We start from the raw sequence: 21,239 nt of genomic DNA on the forward strand, positions 1-21,239 counted from the left end.
ACTTAAGTAATCATCCAGTCCTTCAGCCACTCTGTCCAGCCAGATGAGGGCTTTGTAGACACTTGTAACAATCTGGGCAGCTTTAGTCCAAGGATGGTCACACGGAAGCGAGTTTGAGGATTAGCCTTTGCTATATATAGCCAAGTGAGTGGGACTTGTCTGTAGTCTGCCCTGTCTTCTCACTTCTCTAAGAGCCTTTCTGACGGTACCCGGGAGTCTGGGGAGGACTAACACAATCCTTAAGCTCCAGACTTGATTAGACACACAGAAAGTACTCAGTTCATGAACAGTGCCCGGGAACACAGCAACTGCTGCTCTGCAGTCTCACGGGAACACCTGATGCTCCAGTGTGCATTAGCATAGAGTCCCACCCCCAATCAATCCACTGCATGAAACAACAGGAACTCAGCTTTACGGTATGACAAGGCTGACAAGTGACACAGGGTAAGGCTTCTGGAAATTCAGAACATTACTTGATTTCAATTTACTTAGATGTGAATCACTACACGCAGCTAGAGGCCGCCATCATGATGGGCAGCTCTGGATCTTCTGAGTGGAGACAAGCACTTTTGGCAAATAGTAGGGGTCTACATATGAAAATGTTTCAAAACTAAAATAAAAATATAGACCTTGGAATATTTTAATGTTTGATGGAAAACTTGCAAAAACTAGTTCAAAGGGTGATTTCTTTCAATGTTCTACTAATGATTGTGTCTCAGGATGAGAGATGGGTAAAGTTCAAAGGATGGACTCTACCAAAGGACAGGTTCCGCACTGCAGAATCCAACAAGGAACAGTAGCTGAAGTAGCTAGGTGGGCAGTGGGATGAGCCTCTTACAAAGATGGTAGAATAGGCACAAAGTGGACGGAATCTCAAGCTGGCTTGGGAGAGCTGCAGGCACGAGTTGAGGCTCATTGGAAATGAAATGAGAAGAGGTCCCATGTGAGTGAGCGTATGTGTGACAGGGGCTCTGTTCTCTGAGCCACAAATTATTAGGGTGCAAATCCCAAATGCAATGTTCTGAGTAAATGTAGAGAATGAGGTAGAGGATGAGGCTGGCAAAAGAGTGGTTGGACCAGGGGGAAGGGCTGTTAATTCTTTGAACATTGGTCACATCAAGCAAAATCTATTTGTCACTGAATAGCTTTGAGTTCTGTATTGGTACAAGGAGGGTAAGTTACTAAATAGTTTAACGGACTTCTGCTGAGTAATCAGAAAAAAGGGAGAAAGGAAATGATGTAATTGTCTTATAATCTCAAAGACTAAAAAAATAATTAAAAACCCATCCTAACTCAGAAAAAAAGAAGGCAAGATGAAAATACAAGTCAAAAGCAAATCAACGCCCATCTGCCATCACACACAAGGAATGCTTGGAACCACTGTGTGCTGGAAGGGAAACATACCAATTCCATGGCAATGTGACGCTATAAAGTTCCACATCACCAGTAACTCCAGCATGCTGCAATTTACCCACAGCCTATGACTAAGTATAGTCACATAATGTATTATAACTATATATAGTTACATAAAAACTATAGAGTATAGTTATATTCAGAGACAAGGACAGGCAATAAAAAAAGACAAAGATGCATCTCTACAGAAAAATGGCCACAGATAAACTTAACCCATGCTTTGCGTGGTCCTTGGAGCTGCCGTAAGAATTGGGAATGTCTTTAGTTGGTTCAATGGAACCTGTGATGAAGGAACATTCTAATCCATCCTAGTGAGTACAGTAGGTTCCACATACATGTGGCTTCTAAGTTCTTGAAATGTAGCTACTGAAAATTCAGAAGTGAAAATGTTCACATTTAACTTTAATCAAACATTTAAATGGCCAGATAAGGGCTTTTCTGAGAGTTGCTGTGTCAGAGACCTAAAGCAGCAGGTAGGTGACCTAAAGCAAGGCAGGATGGTTTCCTGCAGAGTGTCACAGGAAACCTTGCCACTGAATGGACAGCCCAGGCAATCTGGATTTTTTAAGACGTTCTAGAATCCTTTCTTACTAAGTATCAGCCCAGCTCATTCATATGTCACATAATATTACTTTTCATTCTAGTATACACTGTCCAGTGATGTACAAGTGCACGCACTCTGTTGTCAAGAATTTTATTAACTGCTATCATCCCTTAATACTAGCAGTTGTTAAAAATGTGATAGATCACAGATCTTGAGAAAAATCTTACAGAAAAGAAAAATGTTGTTGCTAATACAACGAGAAATCAGCAGAAGTTGCCTCACCCTAACAGAGACTTAGGGGGAAATCAGGTGCAGAGATACTGGGGTGAGGGTGAGTCAGAAAGCACAGAAGCATCAGCTCCAAGAAACAAAACTCAGAGAGTTTACAGGAATCTAACACAGTGTAATACATTTATCTGAGTAATACACACAACTACAGAATGACACGTCATTATCTCTGGCACAGAATGATAGGATGCATTGGTGCCGGGCATGCCCAGGCCACGTGTCACGTGTTCCTGGAAGGCTGAGGATTGTTCACTGTCAGTTTCTATTACTGAAACTATTTCAAGAAAATGGGACAAAGGTAAATTATAAAATTCTAGGAAAGTGCCCAGGATGCAAGCAAAAAGGACTATTTCCAGGGATCCCATTCTTTGGGATGTGGAAGAGGTGGCTCACATTTGGTTTTCCCAGAAGAACGGAAGAGTGAGGGTTAAGTGGACTGTCATGTTGAATGGCACCCACTATTCCTGGCGTCCCGTGCTGACTCATCTCAGTTGTCACATTCACATAGGATGAGACACTGTGATGTCTACACCACAATGCTGGGATGTCAGATCATACTGTTTGGAACTACTCAGCAAGTCTGCTTCTCCTCAGAGAATAAAATGGCCCTTTAGCTACGGACAGCACTCTTGTTTGACTTAGGGGAAAAAAGTAAGCCAAAAGCTATTATTTTAAACATATGCCTATTTATCTGTTTTTGTAAAGTCTATTTTGAGATAGCATGTCCTAGTTTGGACTCGGGGAGTCTTCTCCTTATCACCTAACGAATAATCCACAGAATCTGTTAGAAGCAGTCATTAAATCGCCCAAAGGACACTTTAGATCACACCTCATTCAAGTCTTGCTTTCTATAAATATTTTGTTTCCTTAATGAGAAACAGGGAATATTTTTGCTCCTATGAATATAACATGAAGTAACTCAATGTGTGTGTTACTACCTAAGAAACTCAGGTTTACAGAGTTTCCCAACTATAGCAGAAGTAGACGATGGAGAGGAGAGTTGGGAAGTCTGTCTACCAGCTTGCCACTGTTAAGTACCATGGTTCTAATAACATACCCAGTCATCTGAGTATAGACAGACGTCATGTGTAAACATTTTTCCAAATTAATGCAACAAATTAATCCAACTGCTTTCTGCTTTGGAAGCATTTTTGTATCTGCACCATCAAAACGAAACATTTACAGTATGCGAACACTAGGGGGCAGCTTGGTTTCTTGAAAGAAGGAGTCCTGTTCTCTTGCTCTGCCCAAGCATGTTTGCAGCACTTGCTCTGTGTATTTATTCAGGCATTTTTGTCTTGATATAATTAAATGAAGTCGTATGTAGGGAAAGTGGGATAATACCTAGCATACAGTAAGCACAAAGTGGGATAATATCTAGTATACTGCAGGCCCTAAGCCATTGTTCCTTCCCTCTGGACTCTTGTTTTATTTTCTTTTCCTAGAGAAAGGTGACGAATGAGTCTTTGAACATATGTTTACTGAGATTTTTGGATTCACTAAATAGTTCTGTATCTTCTTGGCTACAGTACATGTGAAGTTACACCAAGCTTTGCCACTTCCTTGAACCCCATACTCATCAGCAGAGAACCTCTCTCTTCCACTGTCTTTTTAAAAACTATAAACAAAAATGTGTAGTAACATTCACACCCATGCAGCACCAGGCACACTCAGTGGGTTTCAAAACAGAGCACGGGGAGCTGGTCGGGAAGAGTGGGGATGGGGCAAAGCCAGGTGGATCTCTGAGTTTGAGGCCAGCCTGGTCTATAGAACAGATTCCAGGTGGATCTCTGAGTTTGAGGCCAGCCTGGTCTACAGAACAGATTCCAGGTGGATCTCTGAGTTTGAGGCCAGCCTGGTCTACAGAACAGATTCCAGGTGGATCTCTGAGTTTGAGGCAAGCCTGGTCTACATAACAGATTCCAGGCAGAACTATATAGAGAGGCTCTGTCTCAAACAAACAAGCACCAACCACATAAGAACATTCATTTCAACAGATCTTGTATTTAATAAATTGTAAAGAAAATGTACACACCAAAGAACTGTTTTAAAATACATTCCTTTATAATTTATTACCAGCAAGCGCTTGATTTGTAAGTCTTATACGTATATGCCTAGGGTTGCATAAACATTACAGGTTTCAAGTGGAATGTTTAAGAGACCCATCATAACTAGCTTCTGAGGCAAACTTTCCTCAGATCAACAGTTGTTTAGATTCTGAGGAGTGAGGCCACACAGTGTTGACTTTTTGTCTATTATGTCACCGAACTGTCCTCTAGTTTGGCCAGATTTATTGAAATAACAAGACTGTGTATTCTTGAATGGAGTGGTATTCTATTACATATATGCTCTGTTTTAATCCATTCACAGTAGATTTCATTCCTTCACTGTTGTTAGTGTATTAGAGGAATACACTATAATACACCACCATGTATACTACCGCATTAGTCGGACATATGAGCTACTCATGTAAGCATCTGTTAGTGGAATTATACACTTAAGGACAGGCATGCTATACTCCTCACTTTAGAATAATTTGTTTCTTACTCTGAAACTTTGCACACAGCACAATAAATGAACTGCACTGACCTACCATATACCTCATATTATATTGTATTATGGTACTGCTGGAATAATTAAACAAAAGGAAATAAATGTCTCTGATTAGATAAAGTGAACATTGAAAATGACTGATTTGTCCATATTCCTGAGGTAGACCAGTGGCCAAGGTTTTTAAAAAATAATTTCTGTAGTCTCATATGTGAGTAAAACCATGTGGTGTCTCCTGCTTTTTCATGCTTACTCACTGACAGCTATGCTTTCTCACATAATTTATCTATATCCTTTGTCCTCACCAGTCATAGAAATAAAGCAAAGTAGCAGAAAGAAAACCTTCACAGTCTAAACTCAGGGGCAGCTTTGTTTCCAGTGTAGGCTGTAGGTTGAGACCAAGAAGCAAAAGAATCCACAAGCATTCACTTGCAGGCTCCACGTGGGATGCCTGTCAGTCTGCACTAAAGTAGACTGCTGTTAGCCAAGGCTTGACCCGCAGGCGGTGGGAGCTCTGGCCAAGGCTGAATTGGGAAGCATGATAGTAAGAACTGCCTGTGCCCACCCATAGTCTGACAGACCCACTTGTGTGGGGCATGGGTCACAGACTGAACAAGCTCACCTGGGATCTGCGACAGTGTGTTCTGTAATCTAGCTCAGACTCCAGTGGAGAGCAGCCCTAACCATCACTCACTGAGCCTTCTTACCCACACACCCCCAGCTGACTCCCAGAATCCTGGGTCCATTGGGTTTTGAGGGGACTCTGGGAAACTTAAGTGTTTCTATAGTTAAATAACAGTTAAAAACCATTGCATTACATAGTAACTGATAAAGGCACCATCTTGTCTCTAGTCCTTCCAGGGTCTAGCATACTGCCTTGGCACATATAAGTGCATAGGAACTGTTTGCTAAATAAATAAATAAATAAATGAACTGGTTGGCGTCACTTTTTGTCCTGTCCATATCTATGAATAACGTATAACCCTATAATAGCACTTTAAAATGCCATGGGTTTCAAGCTCAGGCTGACAGACCACCAATGTGACCTTCACCTCAGCAAAGCCTAATGTGTGAAGCCACAATACATGTAGATTATTGTCATACTCTTACCACGACAAAAATCAAGAACAGATCTCATGTTGAATCTACTCATTTTGCTAGAAGGGAGGACATGCCAATAAGGCAAGCTGCTTTCTGTTTGACCATGACATGATGTTCTCTATGAGAAAATTAGGATGATGGTTTTGGTAACTGCACATAAATACAAAGGTCTCTCACAGAACCCTTTTATATAAAACTACACTTGAAGATTCTTCAACATATCGAATACTTGCTAAGCATCAATAATAACAACTGTAAGTATTCATACTGAGAGGAGAGCTTAAGACTATCAGAGCATAACAACACAGTCAAGGGAATACTTACACTCTCACTCTGGAAAGGGTTTAAGAAATTTCCCCCCATTTCACCGTCATCCCTTGGGGTGCCCGGCTGGTTACTCAGGCTCATATTATTGGGAGAATTCTGTAAACAAGATTGAGAAAAGAAGTCATTGTCGAAGGGTTCCCTCCTGCACTGCAGTGCTTCAGACACGGAGTACAGTGGCGGTGGCCGCAGTGACAGCACTGTACTTCCAGGACAAAGCAGATACCATGCTAACTGGCATCTCCCTCATCCTCTCCCTCACACACTGCACCAGAACAAATGTTAATGCTTTCGCAAATGAAATTTTGAGGACAAGTAAAACCTCGAATAATCTATGATAACTATTTTCTTACTCCCAGAATCAATGTTTAATCAATTTCTCACCCTCAGTTTATAGTTTCTAGAGTTCTAGAGTTAAAAACAAACAAACAAATAAACAAAACAAAACAAAACAAAGCAACAATAACACAAAACCCTCAACTTTCCGAGCAGGAGGCTGATGAAGACAGCCTGCTATGGATAAGGCATGATAGAGGCTAACTCCCTTAGTAATTTTACCAATCAAATTTTGAAAGGTCACTGCTTAACGGATATTTCCCTTTAATTCTTGGGCACTTTGGAGATAATACTATTTTAATTATTTTTATGTGACTCATAGGAAGAAAGATTGTTACTGAGAGAAATGCCTTGGGACCAGAAAACTCTCTTTCGGATGAGAGAGGGATCAGCATTCCATTGAAGAAGTCCTACCATTAGTTTACAAAGGCAGTTCCTAAGGGCGGTCCTCGGAGACAAAGCAGCTGCTATTAGCAATCAACACGAAGTTAGCAGGGCCTTTTCTTAAACCCTGTTCAAGTTTGTTCATCTTATCTTCACAGTGTATTTTGAACTATGCACGATATCTGGCAGGTCACACCAATAGGAAACACAGACTGGCAGGTAAATCATGTTTATTTTGCCCTGAAATGGTGATTGAAAGATGCATTTCAAGTTACAATTTACTGAGTTTAAAAATTTCGGGAATAAACACTTCGTTATTTTAAGTGGAGAAAAGATTTTTAGATTGGTTTTTGCCCTAAGCCCTAATTTGGAATTTTGTTTTTAAAGAAAATTACTATAGCAGGTTCTATTGCAAACACCAAGAATGAGTTCCTGAAAGGACTTTTGAGACTATGGCTAACCGGTAAAGCAGAGCAGGCAGATGAGCTGGTGTAAATGTAGCTCCTATTTTGTCCCACTGTGCCCCCTGCAGGGAGGATCTGAGAGCAAGGATCCTCTGAAGTTCATAGGAGTTCTATATGCCAAGGGCTCAGAACCACACTTCCACAGCAGAAAAAGAATGCTACCATTTCTCCTAAGTTTTTCCTCCGAAATGCTAGCTACCCAAGAATAAAGAAAGCAACTGCACATAAAGTAATCTGACAACTTCATTCCCTTGAATTTTTTTATTAAATGCATCATCTTGATTCATTAGTTATTAGAGATGCTAATTAAATAATAATTGTGCTTTGGAAACCGGAATGATAACGCCGACTGTGGTGGCATGATTGAGAACAACTCCCATAGGCTCATACATTTTAACACTTGGTCCCCTGTTGGTGGAATGGTTTTTAAAGGATAAGGAGGTGTGACCTTGCAGGAGGAGGAGATGCATCACCAGGGGTAGGCTTCAACCCCACGCCAGCTACTGCTCTAGTGCTATGCCTGCCTGCCTGCTTACCTGCTGCCATGCTCCCACCACAGCACGGCCATGGACTCTACTGCTTTGGAACAATAGGCCCCACATTAGACACATTCTTTTATAAGTTGCTTTGGTCATGGTGACCATCATAGCCATTGAAAAGTAAAATACTGACTTAGTTCAACAAAGAAAACCAAACTTCGTGTGAGGATTTTCACTGTACATTTGGGATAATTTAGATCTGGGCTGTACTTTTTCATATATCATTTTTTATTCTAAAAGTTTAGTTAACTTCAAGCCTGATTCCTGACTCAAAGTGCTGGTTTCTTAAATCAGTTCAGTTAGTCATCAGTTAATTAGTATTTAATTAGTATTTTTGGTGCTGGTATTCCATTTTTCATTCAGTCTCTTCATGGCGTGGTGCCTCAAACTCGTGCTTTTTAAAGGGTTGAGTATATAAGTAAGTTGAAAGGGATTTTAAAAGACTACAACACAAATCAAGGCAGTATTAGATCTTTGAAACACATTTCTTTTAGTCACTGGATATGTTTGAAAATAATTTAAATGGCAAGGAAAGAATATGTTGTTTCATTTCTATCTGAAGTACTCTCTACGAAGGTTGTGAAATGACACAAGTTCTTCAATGTGGTGGATTAAAAAAAAACTGCTGCCAAAAATCACAGTGACAAGATGACAACTCAAGCAAAAGACACCTGACACCTGAGACTATCAAGACAGCAATGAATACAGCTGAAAAATGACTGCAAGGACCTGTGTTATAAAGTCCTTGTCTCTACAGAATTTTATTTATGTGTTTACTATAAAAGGTTATAGTTTATTAATGCAAGTTTTAGGAAGATGATCCTATAGCAATTAAGGCATTCCAAGTTTTATGTTCAGAATCATCTCTAAGAATACATTCCTTAAATATGACCTTAAAGTTTCACTGCTAACTAAGGAGAGTTCAGCTAGCTCTCATCATAGGCAGGTCCGCACATCTGAAAGGGCACCTCTCACAGACAGCTATCAAAAACCACACAGGGCCTTTTGCTCTGAAAACAGATTTTGTGGATAGCATTCTTCATAGAGGTAAGTTAGTACTTGACATAAATAAATATTATTCTAGAATACTTCTCTGTCTCCAAACACCTTAATCCAAATATCCATAGACCTTGTATGGTAACTAGACACTCCAGGTGTAGTCAGAGCTGCAGTTTACAACGTTTTAGGGTCTGAAGTCTTAGTGCAAACTGTTTTATAGTTCAGTTAATTTTACTTTTTTGTGGTGCCAGGAATTTTCTATTATTCTACAAATGTAGATGGAGTTAAAAGCACAGTTGTCCTCTAGTCAATTTCTCTACTTACTGATCTAAAGCAGACTTTGAAGGGAGTAGTTTTAGGGTTAGCTATCGTAGTTCTCATCAAATGTTTTAAATATAGTTAACTTTCAGAGAACTACTTTAATTTCATTATAACCCAGGGAGTATTTAGATGCTATTATTTTAAAATTATGTGAAGCATTTTAGCAAAATATTCATTTGATACCCAAATTATTGAAGGAGAAAAATGCAACATATTTATTTTTCTACATGTATTAATATAATTCCCTTCTAATTACTTTCCTACCATTTTGAGAACTAGAATAATGATTGCACATGCCAACACCATCTAATGAAGGCTGGAAAGACCAAGTGAACATACAAATCCACACAAATGTGATGTTCTTACACCATATATGGCCAACTTCTCAGATGTATATGCTGCCACATTGCTGTGAACACTTTACAAACTCCTACAACTTTTCAAAAGATCATCTAAACAGTCAGGCCAGCTCACTATGCAGCATCAGAACATAATTAAGTTGGTTATCATATTTTGCTTTCTTAAGAATTACATATATTCAGCCAGGCGATGGTGGCGCACACCTTTAATCCCAGCACTCGGGAGGCAGAGGCAAGTGGATCTCTTTAAGTTTGAGACCAGCCTGGTCTACAGAGCGAGTTCCAGGACAGTCTCCAAAGCCACAGAGAAACCCTGTCTCTAAAAACTAAAAAAATTATATATATTCATATTTTATTGCTGAACGATCATATCTGAACTTCTACTTTCAAATTTTTATTGAAGAGTAATATTCATAAAGCTCATTTAGTAACCTTAGAGTTTCATGTGGAATAAAATGGAGACAAAAACAGAATACACATTACTCACCTTGGAAATACTGTCCATATCTCCTGAGCCTGGAGAAAAATGTGAAAACATAACCGTCATTAGGTAAGACAGCATTTATAAACTGAAACTCCTGATGTGAGTGAGCTACCTCTGACAGCATAGAACTCTGCTTCTGCTCCCATCACCCTCATCTTAAAGGCAGGAGTGGTCATGGCTACAGTCCCCTTGGGGATCACTAGGGAGATTATCTACATGTACAGATTTGTTTCTTCTACTTCCCATCATCTGCATTCTAACAGTAGGAACAGAGTTTGAAAGTAGAAGTTTAGTGATTATGTAATGTTCAATACATAAAGTAAGGAGCTAGCTGTCAACCACTGAGAAACTCGTCTGGAAGCTGATTCTAGTGGTGTAACCAAAAGCCTTCTATGACCAACTCCCTCTCTTTTGACTAATTCTCCAACTTGATAGATTGAGAATACTGTTGCAATATATTGAAAAATCAAATTCTATAGCAGTACTGGCAAACTGAACACTGTATAATGATGTGTATATTTCTCAGTGATGTCCACTATGGCGGCAAGTAATGTGTGTGCTTGTTATGTGGCAATGTGCCTGAGGACTTGAATGTTAAATTATCTCTACCTTTAAATAGTTACACATTGCTATTGGCTGAAATCATCAGATACTTCATGTCAACCAAAATACAATAAATCAAAACTTTGAAATGCACAAAAAAGGGTCCTTAAAAAACAGTCTATCAATGCATTGGAGATAATTTTGGAATCACTTAACACAGACTTTCAGAGAATCGAGGGGCATGCTTTTGACCTTGAGAGTATGGAATCCTAGATAGGCTGGACAGTATGAGCACGGTCTGTCCAATGTAAGTGAAAGGCTCCTCTACAAGCCTTGGCGCCCCTGCCAGCCTGCAGATGACCCTATGACCACAAGCACATCGACTCTTATACGTCTATCCACGGGCACAGTGTGCTGAGAGACCCAATAGCTTTTGCTTTACTTTTCTCTCTGTCTCATCATTGTATTTTACTCACCCTACAGACACTTGGTGTCATCTGCTAAGAAAGTGCCATACGTGTAGCACACTGTTAACTACTGCTGTGCTTGAGTTCAGCTTTCTCCTGAATATGTCTCATAAGAGAACTATTAATATTATCAGAGCATGGTTACTAATTTTATTTGAAATAGGGAAAGCATTAAAATACATGACAAAATTAAGGAATCATTACAGAGACCTGGTTTCTCTGATATGTTCACAGAGGGAGGGCAGAGGCGCCCTCTGGGTTAGGCAGCATGGCACACGCTCCTTTGGCCACAAGACACTTATGCTGTCATAGACTGGCATCAATACTCGTGGGACAATCTGAACAGAGCCAACCTCACACCCCTAACTTTCAAATGCTCTCCAGTTTACACCCAGTATGCTATGGATCACATGACCACTCAAGTATTTGTACATGAAGAGCTTTGTAAGCCATAATACCCACTGTATGAACTATTTTTTTATTTATGCCATCCATCTAATGTATAAGTCTTACCTAAAGAGCCATTCATGTGATGGGACTCCATTCCTCCTAATCCACCCATGGGACCATCTGACCCAGGGCCCATTGGAAACTGTTTTAAAAAATGAAGAAAGTGATTGTGATAATATGGGAAATGATTTTTATTTCACATTACTTATTAACATTAGAGACTGCCCTAGTTTATTTCCAGGAGTAGAGACTTCTCAGGATACGTCTCAAGGTTGTAGACTCTTTAACTGTCTGTCCCAACTCTCTCATCTCATGGTCTGAATGCTCAGGCTAATCCCACTTCCTGTCTATTTTCTTTCCTCCTCCACATGTGCTCAACTTGAAAGCATGGACATTCCATGTAAATGTGAAGATTACCATTCTCCCCTTGATGGTGGCAAATTTCCTCTTATATGCTCAAGGTAGTTCTTAAGAAGCTGCTGATGCTATTGGCTCATTAGAAGGCTATTTCTGTTGAATCATGATATCCATAGCAATACTTTCTTAGTGCGCGATACATCACTGTTTTAGTGGGTACAGGGAATGATTTCATCTTGCAGGTTAAACACATTTAGCTACTTAGGGACAGCTGAACAGTGTTAACTTTTCTTAGTTACCTGGGCTATGTCAGCGTAAAGCAGACATTCCGCAGCAGCTCTACTCACACATTTAAAGCATCAGGATTGGTTCTTTCAAGTAAAATCTTAGCAGTAGCTGTCAACAGACATACTGGGGTAGAGCTGTGATGGCAAGTTCAAGGTCAGTGCCCTTCCACCTCCTCTAGAATGCTTCTGTGCCCTATCTGAAGGCAGGCATCATCATCTTAAGTTTGGAGGTAAGTACCTATCGAAGTCAGGTGTGTGTGTAAGTGTGCGTGTGTGTAATGAAATAAAACTTGCAATGCACTCACACAACAGGAAAGTAGAGAGGACTTCATGGAACCTTCTTACTCAGCTTTTAACAAGGGCACAGTTTAGCTGGGTCGGGAAGTTGGACCTCTGTAAGCCCTAGCAAGAACCTGTGAGCATGCTGTGCTCTGCTCTTTTCCTGCCTCTGCAACTTTAAAGGGTGCGTAAGGTTTTAGAAGACTCTGAGACTATAGGCATGTAGGTTTTAATTAGCTTAATGCACAGTAAAGGTATTTTCTGACTTTTTTTCAATTTTAGCTACCCTATGTACTTATGTATAAGCATAACATATTTATTTTTACTTGGAATATTACTATATTATAATCCAAATTTAAAACTCATATTTACATTAGGTCTGTTAGGCCCAGGAGGTACTGCATTCATTAAAGTATACATGTTGTCTCCAGAATTGGTTGAATCTGAAACAAAACATCATTTCATTAATATCTCTACCAAAGTCATCACATGATCCTGGCAGACATAGCAATTGACATAGCTAGATGGCTGATGTAGTCATTCTAGTGTCTGGAATCAATACCTGGCAGTCCTTTTCTGACCCAAACTGTACTGTTCTAAGGTCATAAATTAGGAACATAATGAGATGAATAAATGCATCAGTAATTCAGGTCAATTGAACCTTAAAAAAACCCAATAAAATTATAGTATACTTATTTCATAAAACATGGATTACTTTTTACTTCATAAGCAATGATGTGTATATATACATCAGACAATTATAAAAGTTCAAATTCAGTAGCTTTTCAATTTTTAGAATTTTCTTAGAATTCCTACAAAAAAAAACCACCCTGAATTTCAGGATGAAACTGGTAGAATCTACTGACTTAATTTCAAACGTGAGATTGCAACAGGGCTAGAAAAAGAATCCATCTTTCTTGAAGAAAGAGCCAGATGCCTCTATCCATCTTTTCCTTTCCAGAGATGGTCCTGTCTTATGATGGCAGCTGGCCTGGAACTCACATGGTAGCCCAGGCTGGCCTTGAATTTCCAGCAATCCTCCTGTCTCAGTTTCCCCAGTACTCATTCACCACCAATGGCTTTCAGCAACTTTTTGATAACTTTCTTCAGTAATTTTATTAAAATAATTGGAGCGTATTATCTATAAATATATTTAAGATTTTACACTATTCTATAACATATACTTCACGGCTCCTAGCTAATTCTAAATCTCCACATATATTTTTATGAAGTAAAATCCAGAGTGAAAGCTAATTATTTTACGTTGAGGAAATATTAGTGATGAAATACAGTTTTCTATTTTCTTACAATTGAAAAGTTTACTTGGATGTATCACAATAGATCTTTATTTTAAAATGATGAAGTGTTTGGGGAAATAACATACTTTCTCATGGTAGTGACCACAGAGAGAGATATGACTACTTCTGCCACGGTGTGACTACTTACTAAACATTTAGCCTGTGATTTTAGTGTATATTATTTATTGGTCACTTATCAACAGTGATAATGAATGTCAGTACTAGATTTTACCTTTTTTTTTGAGACAAGGTTTCACTATATATCCCTGACTGTACTGGAACTCACTCTGTACACGAGGCTGGCCTTGAACTCAGAGATCCACCTGCCTTTGCCTCCTGAGTGTTGGGATTAAAGGTGTGCACTTCTATGACCGACCAGATACTACTAGATTAATTCTAAAAGAATAAATACCTCATAGTATTGAATGACCCAGAATGCATCCCCGCAGGCTGACCTCTGTTTTTGAATTCTAAGTGAGATCCCAACCTATTTTTGTGGCTATAACTTTTTCATGTCCTCATCTACGAAGCATTTCTGTCATGTAAGGCTACTTACTCCTTCCTGCCTATCGCCAGCCTTGCCCATCTTCACATTTTCATTCCTTCTCCTGCCTAGCATCTTCTCACCAGCCCCACCGACTGGAGTTCTGGTCATGATCCAAGGCGCATTTCAAATGGTGTTTCTAGCGTGAGTTTTCCCTGAGGTCTCTGAGTGCATGGTGCTCCCACAAATGCAGTGAGTCTTGTATCTGCCTTTTCACGCACACCTAGCTATCAAGAGTTCATCAGAAGGAATGGGGCTATATTTTACTTAGCTTGTGTGCCTCAGACAACAAATTAGATTTATTGCTTTAATTTGTCTAGAAAGTTCTATCATTTCAGAAAAATTTGGATTTGATTTTAAATATATGAAAAACTTTAAATGGGTTTATCTTTACTTTTGGTGAAAGAAAAATGGATTACATATTTTAAATATGCAAGAGATGAACTTATCATTTTTAAAACTAATTGAAAATATAATTTCATCCAAAGAAGAAAATACCATCAAGAGGTATAGGGATTATTTTCTAGGAAATGAATGCCTCCTTAGGATTCCTGGAAGAGCTTACACTAAGTGCATCTATGGGCATGTGTCTTTGGGGCTGAGGACCCTGGCTCACTGTAAAGGACTTTAAGACAGTATGCAAACAAGGCCAGCAAGACAGACTGAAGAGGTGGTTAGGTTACTTTTCCCTGCTATGCTTAGTGTTGCTTGAAGCTGGCCTCTAGTCTACAGTGAAAGGAGCACAAATCACATGACATCTTCCAAACTACACATTAACTTCACAGAACGAGAATGAATTGCAGCGAGGCAATCAGTTCATATAATTCATCTTTGATAGATACTGCTTCATTTGGAAGATAGAGATGATGACATTTTTATGGATAGAAAGAAAACAGTAAAATTAAGGTAACATTTTATAATACCAAATTTGGTTTTAAATAAAATGTACAAAACAAAGAATTATTTACTGGAAATATTAATAATGATGACTTTTAAACTTCTGTATATATTAGAACTAAATTTAAATATTTAACATTTGACTTCGCAGTGAACCATACTAAAATTATTTTTAATTATAACCTTTCTCATCTATTTTACTACCAAGAAGCACTGAAAGCCTTAGCTTACTTCTCTGATACATACACAGGTATAAATATGCACATAGATGCACACATATCTATGTTTGTGTGGGTCAGGAGAGGTGACTCAACTAGTTGTTACAAGCACATTCCACTCTTGCAAAGAACCTGAGTTCAGTTCCCAACACAAACATCAAGAGGCTCAGAATCATCTGTAACTCCCTGGTAACATCTGTAACTAGGGGAGTTGAGGCTGCCCTGTGGTCTCCATGGACACCTGCACTCCTGTGCTCATGCCCGCACACAGACATTAGCAAGTGCACATAATTAAAATAAGTCATTAAAAGTGGAGAAAACTGTGATAATAATTGTACTGACTAATAAGCATTTGTTTTTCTCACCATTATAATTTTTTATGATTACTTCAGTGAAATTTTAATTATAGCCTATCATATGCCTTAAAGTTAATAATCTCACTACTATTGGGTTAGGAATACAGATTAGTTTAACTACTGAGAACATTGAATGAGTACCCTTGTATAGAATCTTGGATTGTATCTCCAATCATTTATAGTATTAGGATTACAGACTCAACTTTTAAGAACTATCTGATAGCCTTGATACATGTTGCTGGATCTTTGACAATTTAAATTCCAATCACTAGTTTCCAAACATGCTTAATACTCTGTACTACAGTAGTATCAAGAGGAAAAAAGGCTAACGTTATGTGAAGTAATTATGTTAAATTATTATGGATATATGAAGTGTATCTTATTTTAGAAGATTAAAACATCTTTCAGCACTATTTAGTGAATTTATTAAGTAATAAATCCCTACAGACATGTAGGGTAAACAGTAAGATGATAGATATGTGGGTAGGGATCAGTTTGCTATTCTAACCTTATGGTCTATGTTGTTAGAGTTTTACTCCTGTAGACTTTTCTGTGATTCTTTTCAATTTTAAGGTATTTTTAGGTAAGTTAAGGTACTTGCAATTCATATAAATCAGCACATTGCTCATACTTACTAAATCCATAATCCACACAAGAGGAATTTTCTAAATTCTTAACTGGACTGTAGCTGTTTTAGGAATCTGACTTTGTCCCACCTGATTCCTCTATGGTCTTTAATTATGCTTAGACAATGAAAATTCCAAGGTTTATTTCAAAAACAATTTCTATATTCTGTGGTTTTACTCTAGGAGTCAAATGTCCAGGTAGTTAGTTTAAATTACAATACCTGCTGGACTAGGCATGATGGGCGTTCCTGGTGGCCCTCCACCTCCTGGAGGACCCTAAATAATTACACAAAATTTCAGTAAAAATAAAGCATTTCATTAAACAACATAAGAAAAAGCAGAAAAAGGTTATACTTATCTCTATATTAATCCAATTTTAAAATACAAAACAAATATATTTATTCTGTAATTTATTTTCTTTGATTCACAATCAACTCAATATTATGCAAAACATAATTTAGCTTAACTATGTTGAGACTATTTTGACAAGTTTCCAAAAACAATAAGCCTGTAACACTGGTTTATTATTCATGACTTAATCACATCACCTATAATGAGGTTAAGAAGAAACCACTTAATAGGGCTTTTACAAACCAACAAAATAGGAATAATTCCCATGTACTTTAATTGTTTGCTGTTGTAATTTTCTTACATTCTGTGTCACTGGCTTTTACTAAAACTACAAAGTCATTTGCATAGAGATTCTCTAAGAGATACCCATTTAGAGATCGCATTGCAGATCCACTAATGCTGCTTCTTTTCTCTGCCAGTTTCGCTGCAACACTGAGAGGCAATACACTAGCTGTCACTTCAGTGGGAAATGAGACACGACCCCACTGCTGCGATGGAGGCTGCAACTCCATTGACCAGACAGGAGCGAATCTGCCCTCAGCTCTGACAACTAAACGTATAGGCTAGGCAACAAGGCTCAGGATTCTTCTGGTACCCTATGTGTAATGGTCAAATTAATCTCAAGTGGGTTAAATCTTTACTTTATTCTGACTGTGTACATACAATCGACCAATTATTTCAAATAATATATGCGTTTCCCACTAAGTAAACAACTAAAGTTTCTTTTAAAATAAGTGTAATTTCATAAAAAATTATCAGGCTTATTAAGTGACTTTAAGAATTTTATTCTAATTTATTTATTTTGTTGCATACAGATTGTGGCAAGAATTGGACTTCTTTGGCTGGAATGGCTCTGAGGAACATTGAGCACTAAGACCACAGGTCCAGAGGGCAGCATGTGCTTTTCCTTATGTTAATACAATAATGTTTCTGTAGGGGTCAAAATGCTCATTGATTTTCTCCTTGTGTACTCGTATTTACTGCACTCTAGTTGCTTATAACATCTGCAAATTACTTTAAAAAGGCTTCCAATTTTACCATTTTATCCTTGGTTCTCTGTTAATATTTTCTTCTAAATTTTATTAAAAAATTAGTCCTTATGGTGGTCTTTGGATAAAATAGGCGATAGCTAAAGAGTTGTGATTTTAAAAGAGGTGGTCCAAATGGATTCGTGTCTACATGAATACTGAGAAATGTTAATGTGTACTAGATTGTAACAAGGAAATCGTGTTTTTTTTTTTTGTCAATTTCTAGGAATAGAAAAAAACCCTAAAAGATCTTTTCAGATTATTACTCGATTCTGTAGTCTGATCTACTTTGTGGTTGGGATAGTTTTGTTGTTGTTGTTGTTGTTTTCTTAGTCTTTATGTTTGGTGAGTGGGTCTGGGGAGGGGGTGTGTACATTATTCTCATGGAGAACTGTGAATTCAAGCATATCACTGTATAACTGGGAATGGCTCTCTTCATGACTGGGTAGAGAGCATTGTAGTGGCTCCCAGAAACATATGCTGAAGTAAAACAGAGTACTCAAGGCACTTCTATCCAGACTGATAACTGTTTCACTAATGAACATCAACATATGTACTGAGGTTGGCAGATGAAACAGCTCAAGATGCTCACTTCTTGGTCAATACACAGGGGCTCTTCTTAACATCTGGGCAACAATTTCATTGCTCAAATAAAATGTAACATCAATTCTTATGAGCAAGCAAACCCAAATGTACTTACTACGTAATTCCCAGGAGACGCTGAGGAGTACGGTATCTGGAACATGAGCAGGACAGAAACAAACATTTTGATTCATGTGACTACATGGGATTGAATTAAATAGGTGGACTTCTTTCATCAAGTTTGAAATGCATCACAAAGTAAAATAAAACATAAAGGAATTTACATCTCTTTAAGTGCCAAAAATCCAAACAATTGTAATATTATATTGAACTCACAAGAAAATGTAGATTTCACAAGAGGAATTTACAACTATAGCTTCAAATTAGATTGACTTAGGTCAGTTGTATTCACTGTATGTACTAATGAGACAGTCTATAAACAGAAAGATGTGTACTTGAACGACTAAAACCAAGAAACCAGAAGATTTCAGATCAGTATCCTACAGTATCCTATACAGATAAAACTTTTAGTGTATGTAAACTGTAAAGACATTTGCTGCTACTTTCATTCCCCACATGTCAATTCTCACACTCCCTGCTTAGTTAGCATTAAAACAATGTAATATATTCAAATAAATTTGCTAACTGTGATGTTCAAAGGCTCATAATCTGTGAAGACCAGATCTTAACAATGGATCCCCTTTCTGTTCAAATGAAGTCCTTCCTGAAGAGGTCATTTTCCAGACATGAGGACGAACTAATTCACAGTGCTAGTGAAGGAAGTGAACAATTAAAAACATACTTGAAAATAAACACCTAAGTGTGGGTGTTAATAGGAGTAGTTAAACATTTTCTTTTTCAATAAGCCCACTAGCTCAACTGCACGATACAGCCCATATGCTTTATTCTTCAAAAAGACAGTAATTTGTCTCCCTAGAATGAGCTGGTCAAGGCCAGAATAAGATCTGAGTGGCAAAAATGCTGATTCCTTTCCCTAATGGCCCCAAACCTGCCATAACAACACAGTAATATGAAGTCACAAATAAGGAAGTCTATAAAACCTCAATTTCCCCTTTAAAATACTTGATTTTTGGAACTATTTAATAGTAGGCTCTTTGAAAAGGCTTTCTCTTCACTGTTTGGTGTCCTTGTTTCTGTAAGCACAGAGCATAGGTCACCAAAGCCTCTACTTTGGTGTGTTTGTGGGGGTTGATTGAGCCCAAGAGCCCACCGCCTCTGTAGCGCTCAGACCCTAATGAAGGCGATTACTTCCCCTGAATACTAAGCTCTCTCACAGCACAGAACCTGGCCTCCATTTGGTAAATGCATGACTGCTCTCTTGTGCTCTTCTCAGTTCATGATCTATTATCCAGTTTTTTTAATGCACTGCTTTAAATTGATACATTTGCGCTCCCCCCCAACTGCCTGCATTCTATTGGTTCCCAGAATGCATTTCATCGCCCTGTCTTTAGCACCTGGGCAGTGGTTTCTTACTCTGATATTGCCTATCATGACAGTCTCTCATCACCTTTTATCCCTTTGTTATTCACAACATGCTATTTCTCTCCTTTCTGAGAGTTCAGAAGCTCTGTACTAAGATCTGGACAATTCTCTTGCCTGAAATCTTACTACTTGTGCTTACAAAAGTTACCCTGTGTTCCTGTCAGATTAATTTTTATTACACTTTAGTGTTTTCTCAGTCAATTAGTCTTGATTCGTTTATAACTAAATTACCTCTGCATCTTCCTATACTCTGTAGCTTATCTATCTCTCAAATATCTTACATTCATTCTCCCAAAACCTAGTAAGCTGGTTCCTATTTCTCTGGTCATCTGCTAGTTAGCCTCTCTGTTTTACAAGAAATTTCATGAAGGCACAAAGCAAGAATGAGATCACAAATACAATCATACTCTATAACATGTTAATTACATGTTACATGCTCTGCCCTAATATCTTTCCATTTTTTGGTTCAGCCTTTGCAGAAGCCCTGACATGTTAAGTTATGAGCATGTAAATCTAGTCAACTTTAGGAAGAAGAAAAATTCTTGGTCTGTAGTATTTACCCAGACCATATTCTCATTTGGTACATATTCTCATTTGTCAGATTTCAACTTACTAAAGGGGTTTAACACACAGTTCATGAACTTTCTGAATGAAAAACCAATTCTGAAATTGGGACTTCTTTTCACTCCTGTGAACTGGCTGTCAGAGCAATTATGTCATCCTTAGTAGATACTTTGCCCTTCTGCCATACATTAAACCATCATTTTCAGGTCAGATTTAAAATTACACCTGTTATGCCCGAGAGAAAAAGCAAACAAAGAGTCTTCTGTTCGTTTCTAAGGACAACACCTACAGCTTCCCTATCCACCCAGGTCTTCATGATTCCTTCCCATGGTGAAATAGAACTATCACTTTTAAATACTTTACAAACTGCTATCTCATCTACTCCTTCAATTTATTTCCATCTCTGTCTGGACAAGCTCTTCTATTTTCACTCATACAAACCATTTCTATATTATATTCTTCAGTTTTCTGATTATAATTCAGCATTTGGGCTCCTACCCCTGGCACATAACTGAACCCACACTCTTGAAAGCTGCCAGTAGGATGTGACAGCATAGTGTGAAAGGCATATATTGCATCCAAAGAGACAGAAATACTATGAGTATAGTGGGTTTGTTTCTGAGCTGGAAATCCGGGACACATAGAAAGAAGGTGTAACTTGAGGAAAGGTGAGAAAAACTGAAGGACAGACAAGAAATGTGAGATTGCACAGTAGTTTAGAGAATGTTATATAATTTTTCAATGGCTGCCACACTGTAGGACTTAGAGGTTGTGTAGTAAATG

The 21,239-nt window shown here is 38.3% G+C and overlaps 1 protein-coding gene across 4 annotated transcripts in view; it reads right to left on the minus strand.

Moving 5' to 3' along the window:
- The window catches only part of Ssbp2 (single stranded DNA binding protein 2), a 264,086-nt gene that overhangs the window by 5,473 nt on the left and 237,374 nt on the right, over nt 1-21,239 (minus strand). For all 4 annotated transcript variants that reach the window (XM_005065670.4, XM_005065667.4, XM_005065672.4 and 1 more), the window contains 6 exons: nt 18,508-18,543; nt 16,650-16,704; nt 12,862-12,932; nt 11,630-11,708; nt 10,110-10,138; nt 6,221-6,319 (listed from right to left, as the gene is read on the minus strand). In XM_005065670.4, coding sequence (XP_005065727.1) covers nt 6,221-6,319; nt 10,110-10,138; nt 11,630-11,708; nt 12,862-12,932; nt 16,650-16,704; nt 18,508-18,543 — 369 coding nt within the window. The remainder of the gene's footprint in view (nt 1-6,220; nt 6,320-10,109; nt 10,139-11,629; nt 11,709-12,861; nt 12,933-16,649; nt 16,705-18,507; nt 18,544-21,239) is intronic.

Source organism: Mesocricetus auratus, unplaced genomic scaffold, assembly GCF_017639785.1.
Source record: "Mesocricetus auratus isolate SY011 unplaced genomic scaffold, BCM_Maur_2.0 Super-Scaffold_100020, whole genome shotgun sequence".
Taxonomy (NCBI): Eukaryota; Metazoa; Chordata; class Mammalia; order Rodentia; family Cricetidae; genus Mesocricetus; species Mesocricetus auratus.